This window comes from Neomonachus schauinslandi, chromosome 5, assembly GCF_002201575.2.
Source record: "Neomonachus schauinslandi chromosome 5, ASM220157v2, whole genome shotgun sequence".
NCBI lineage: Eukaryota > Metazoa > Chordata > Mammalia > Carnivora > Phocidae > Neomonachus > Neomonachus schauinslandi.
The window spans coordinates 146,551,865-146,557,451 of record NC_058407.1 but is presented as its reverse complement, the minus strand read 5'-3'; the positions used below and the strand labels follow the sequence as shown (position 1 = coordinate 146,557,451).

The 5,587-nt window shown below is 42.7% G+C and overlaps 1 protein-coding gene across 1 annotated transcript; it reads left to right on the top strand.

Annotated features, from left to right (window-relative positions):
• Positions 1–4,469: 4,469 nt before the first annotated feature.
• Positions 4,470–4,733, top strand: LOC110588064 (small integral membrane protein 13-like). Its single transcript, XM_044915070.1, has one exon. The coding sequence runs from the start codon at positions 4,470–4,472 to the stop codon at positions 4,731–4,733; it is 264 nt and encodes an 87-aa protein (XP_044771005.1).
• The last annotated feature ends 854 nt before the right edge of the window (positions 4,734–5,587 follow it).

Sequence of the window (5,587 nt, the reverse complement as noted above, 5' to 3'; positions counted from 1 at the left end):
AAATAAATAACTCTGGGAAAAGCTGAAAAGACAGTTAATGATGTACCTTCAAAGAAAACACTATGTTCAGATAACACTGCTCAGATAACATCACTGTGCAATCGATTAATTTGAGCTTCCCAAGCGTTCTTATACAGAGAGTATAATCCAGATACCTGGTCCCTCCCCCGCAAAAGGGCTCAGAAATTAACAGTATATATCAGTTTCATTTAAACATAGATGTGAAAATCTTTAATCATTTACTAAAACTCAGCAGCAATTCATCGCAATCATAAGTAAAATGTTACAGGGAAAGCTTTTTCATGCGAAAGAAAAAAGCAAACCTCATGAGAAGTCCTGAAGGGTGTTTCCCTAACCCGAAGATATGAGCATCATTCAACACCGCAATGAAAGTTTCACCTAAAGGAAATGAAATATGATAAAGCACAGGAAAGAGGCAACTGTTACTTGCATTTATGACTACATACCTAGACTACCTAAGACTTCAGTAATAACCTTTTACAATGTAACATTTCAAGAAACTCTTAGAACTGGTATCATTTCATGAGTGGACTAGATGTCAGACAAATATACAACCAGTCAAGGTTGACGTTTGTTTACTCAACAAGCACTTACTGAGCCCTTGCTATCTGCTCTGACAAGTAATAACCCCCATCCCTGGTCTCACGACCCACAGATCCCAGCCATCGGAGATAAGCGGGTGCAGCAATTGACCACAGTCCTCCAGGGCTGGAGAAGACCTTGAGCCCAACAGTGTCACTTACAGATGATGGAACACAGAGATTGAGTGACTTGCCCCTGGTCTCCCAGGGAGGCACCCAAGGCAGTTCTCTTGTCTCCCTTCTCTCCCACACACTCAACACTGGTTGATCACAACTACTTTCATATTCAAATGCCTCATAGACTGGTGATTCCCATCTGTGTTCTGCCCAGACCCCTTTCCGTACATTTTCATGTGTCTACCATCAGGTCCGGCCACCTGGAGGAACCTCCAGGAGCTTCATCTCAGTACGTCTGAAACTTCATCACATGCCTCTAAATATGCTTTTCTTTCTGTGACCCAATTTCTCCACACCGTCAACCATGAGTCACCTGAGCCAGACATCTGGGTTACTATACAGGTTTACTCTTGGCAATAACAGCTTCTTTTTATTCCTCACACATCGAGTCACCGGGTCCAGACATTTCTGTTTCCTTAATGTGTTCTCCTGCCAACCCCCCATCTGTATCATTGTCTCCCTCCTGTACCCCTTAAATAGCTTCTTCTCTCCGTGATACTCTTCTGTTCCATCACACCCATCCTCCACCTTACGCAAAGGTAAGGGGAACGTGATTACACCACCTCTTTGCTTAAACCTCCTCCCCTGTTATTCCCACCCACAAAAGATAAAACCTGGTCTTCTGAGCTTTCACATGTAGCTTTCTGGGTGGTCCTTGTCTACCTTCCCACACAGGGTTTACCTTCCCAGCACACTGAAAATCTTTAATCATTTACCTTTAATCATTTACCTTTAATCATTCCTTGCACACCTGGGTATTTCCCTTGACCTTGTCTCAGAGCTGCGGGTTCCCTCTGCTCGGCTAGAGTTTGGGTTCCTTCCTGTGGCCTTGCAAACATCTCCTCTTATTATGATTCAGTGTTTCCCCATCACCTGTCTCTCCGATCTTGCATGCCTACCACCCCCCAGAGCCCGTTAGGCAAGCCTTTATCTTAGCAAACGTAGCTTTATATTCTTTCACCTGTGCTTTCCTCTTTAGTCTACAGGAGACTTGGCAGTAGGGACCATACCTGATAGATCTCGACTTCAGCATCTGATGCAGGGATAATGGCAGCTACAACTTTGATGTAATGTTGTTGTTTTAATTTATTAATTTCTTAAAAAACCATTTTATTTATTTACTTGAGAGAGTGAGCGAGCACTTGCAAGAGAGAGCAGAAGTTGGGGTCAGGGGCAGAGGGAGAAGCAGACTCCGCTGGGCAGAGAACCCCACGCGGAATCCAATCCCAGGACACTGAGATCATGACCTGAGCCGAAGGCAGATGCTTAACCAACCGAGCCACCCAGGTGCCCCTATATTCTATCTGTTCTTTTAGGTATCTCATGCAGTACGATTTATCTGACCCCTGTTGCTGCATTGTGACCAAAGCAGAAGTCTTGATTTTAGGTAATTTTAACTAATTTAAATTTAAATAGTCCCATGTGGCGAGGGGCCTCTGTACCAGACAGCATGGGTCCAGACCCATCGGCACACTGGACATCTTCACTTACAGACCTGTCTCCCCGTCCTAGACTACAAGCTCCTTGAAGAAAAATGTATTGATGTGTCTCAGCACCAAGCCGATAATAGATATTCAAATAATTGTTGATTGAAAGACCGAGGAATATATTTTGAATCCTTGGCTTTGAATAAATCTTAGAATCAACTAGTTCAATTCTCCCATTTTACAGATGAAGGAAATAAAGCCCAGTGAGATGATAAAATCTGCCCAAAGGCATTCAGCCATGTGGAATCCAAGGACTGAACCCGAACTTTCTTGTTCTCAGTTCAGTACTTATTTTACTATATCATACTTATTGCAACGTTTGATCAATAAAATTGTGGGTTGTAGCATATGGAATTCATTTTACTTTATTACAACTCTCAAGAATTTCCAGTTCATATTGAATTTAGTATTACTTAACCACCAGAATAAAAGAATCTTATAGGTCTGTTGTGGCTCCCTTGACATGTCAAAATGCTATTGTCACCTGTAACTGGTGAAATCTGAACAATATCAATTTCTTGCTTTTGAGAATATAGTATTTTAACATTGGGAGAAGCTGGGAGAAGGGTACACGGGATTTCCCCATACATTTCTTAGAAATCTCCTGTGAGGGTGCCTGGGTGGCTCAGTTGGTTAAGCGACTGCCTTCAGCTCAGGTCATGATCCTGGAGTCCCGGGATCGAGTCCCACATCGGGCTCCCTGCTCGGCAGGGAGTCTGCTTCTCCCTCTGACCTTCCCCCTCTCATGTGCTCTCTCTCTCTCTCTTTCTCTCTCTCATTCTCGCTCTCTCAAATAAATAAATAAATAAAATCTTTAAAAAAAAAAAGAAATCTCCTGTGAATCTATAATCATTTCAAAATGAAAAGTTAAATAGGATTAAAACAGACTATTGAAATGAAAACAAAAATGTCAGTTTTTCTAATTTTACATTTGAAAGGGACCCAGAAATGCTATTATAATTATAAGAACTGGCCACAAGGTGTCACTGGTGGCCTGTCACAGCTCACTGAAACTTTTTTTTTCCCTCTTTTACCCTAAATGAGAGTTGTCATTCATGAAGGACTTAAGAATATTAAAATACTATATATATGTGTATATATATATGAATATATATGAAGTTTTCATATATATATAGTAAGTTAAGTTATATACATACACATATGTGTATATATATACATACACATATATATATAAACGTTATTAAGTAATCTCTATCCCTAAGGTGGAGCTTGAGCTCATGACCCCAAGATCAAGAGTTGCATGCTCGGGGCGCCTGGGTGGCTCAGTCGGTTAAGCATGGGACTCTTGGTTTCCACTCAGGTTGTGATCTCAGGGTAGTGAGATCTGGAGCCCTGTGAGGGGCTCTCCTCAGGGCAGAGTCTGCTTGAGAGTCTCTCCTCCACCCTCTCCCTCCCCCTCTGTACCCCACCACCCCCTCCCGTGTTCTCTCTCTCTCTCAAATAAATAAATAAAATCTTAAAAAAAGAAAAATTCCATGCTCGACCGATTCAGCCAAAGCTGCTATATTCAGTTTTTTCCTGATTGGGAGCATTGTGAAATCCCCGTATCCCAGTGTTTTTCAGATGAAAACACAGAAAACCCCTAAGAGAAGGAATGGAGTTTCAAAAAGGCAAATGGGACACTGTCTAGAGGAACCTCCCTTCTCAAAGTGTGGTCCACAGACTGGTAGTGATGACATGGCCTGAGAGTTTGTAAGAAGTACCAAACCTCAGGCCCTACCCCAGATCTATCGAATCAGATTCCCAACAAGTTCAAAGGGCTGATGCTGCTGATAAACGGTTCGCACTTTGAGCAGGACCAGAATCTAGAAGAGACCCCAGAAAATGGACAGAGCCATGGCAAATATCAGCTGCCGCCAGTACCATAAAACCTTCCTGATTTGGAGCTCACAAAATTAGAATTATCATTTTTACCTGGATTGGATTAAGTATCACAAGCTGATAGTTTATGCAACCTGCGTAATTATACCCACAGAATAATGTCTGCACAGATATGTGTAGACATGGAAAACACAGAAATTGTATTAAATATGTATTATACATCAAACTCTGGTTCTGATCTTGCAACAATGACAAGAAAAGTTTAGTGATAATTCATTTTAGAAACTCAGACCAGGGCGCTCCCACCCCCTGCCGCTCAGATCACCCCTCCCCCCATGCCGACCGCCCTCCTCCCCCCAAGATGTGGCACAACGTTGGGCTGACCCTGCTGGTGTTCGTGGCCACGCTGCTGATCGTACCGCTGCTGATGGTGTGCGGTTGGTATTTTGTATGGCATCTTTTTTTATCGAAATTCAAGTTTCTGCAGGAATTGGTGGGAGACACAGGAGCTCAGGAGGGAGATCATGAGCCCTCAGGCTCTGAGACTGAAGAAGACACTTCGTCATCTTCACACAGGATCAGATCTTCTCGGCAAAGGAGGGCACCTGCTGATGAAGGCCACTGACCCTAAACCTAGTCCCATACTAGTGAACGACTGAAGGCAGTGGGGAGCCTCTGTCTTTAATGACCTGGCTTTGCAGTTTGGTAAAAGATCGAAGTACATTTTTACTTGGATGTTAAGTCCAGTTAAAAGAAAAAGATTTATATGTAAGCCATATGAAAATAAAGGGAATTAAAACCAAATCAGACCACTGCAGATTTCATCTTAAAGATAATCTTTTGCTCCACTAGCTTTCTATTTACATACTTAACTCTGGCTCCCGGGCTTATTTTCTTGCACTGGTGTGGATTTGGTAAACACGACAGGCTTGAAAAACCGTGTTTTATTAATTCTGTAATGTATGTTGTATTTTTGTTTTTGTTTTCACATTTTACCTTGTCCGAAATTGGGATGTGTCTCATGATTACTGTGAACCAGGAGAGGGTCATGATGTAATTATCCCAGCCTGTGCGGGTGGGAACTTATTAATGGCTTGTCACAGCATCATCACTATATTGTTGGTACCAAACGTGTCAGGTGTAATTGGCATTTAAAGACGTCTTCAAAAAGATTGCACTATGATTCAGCATTGAAACGAACACTGATTGTGTACAAGGGAAAACATGGAAACAGAGCAGTGGGGCGAACGTTTGGGATTAGGGAAGCAGATATCCGGTGCTGGAGGAGTGACTGCCATTCCATATTTTCTTGTAAAGCAACAACAAAATGCTTAAGGGGGCCTAAGAAAGGAAGATACCCACAGGTGGATGAAGCTGTACTATGTTTTGTTAGCGAGATGTGTGCGAAAGCATTGCCCGTCACGCGCCAAGCAATGCGATCCGAAGGCACGGGAAATCGCCAAAACCCTGGGAATAGAC

What these genes read in the sequence shown, in the direction of transcription:
- LOC110588064 (XM_044915070.1), top strand. Translation starts at nt 4,470, where the DNA reads ATGTGGCACAACGTTGGGCTGACCCTGCTGGTGTTCGTGGCCACGCTG.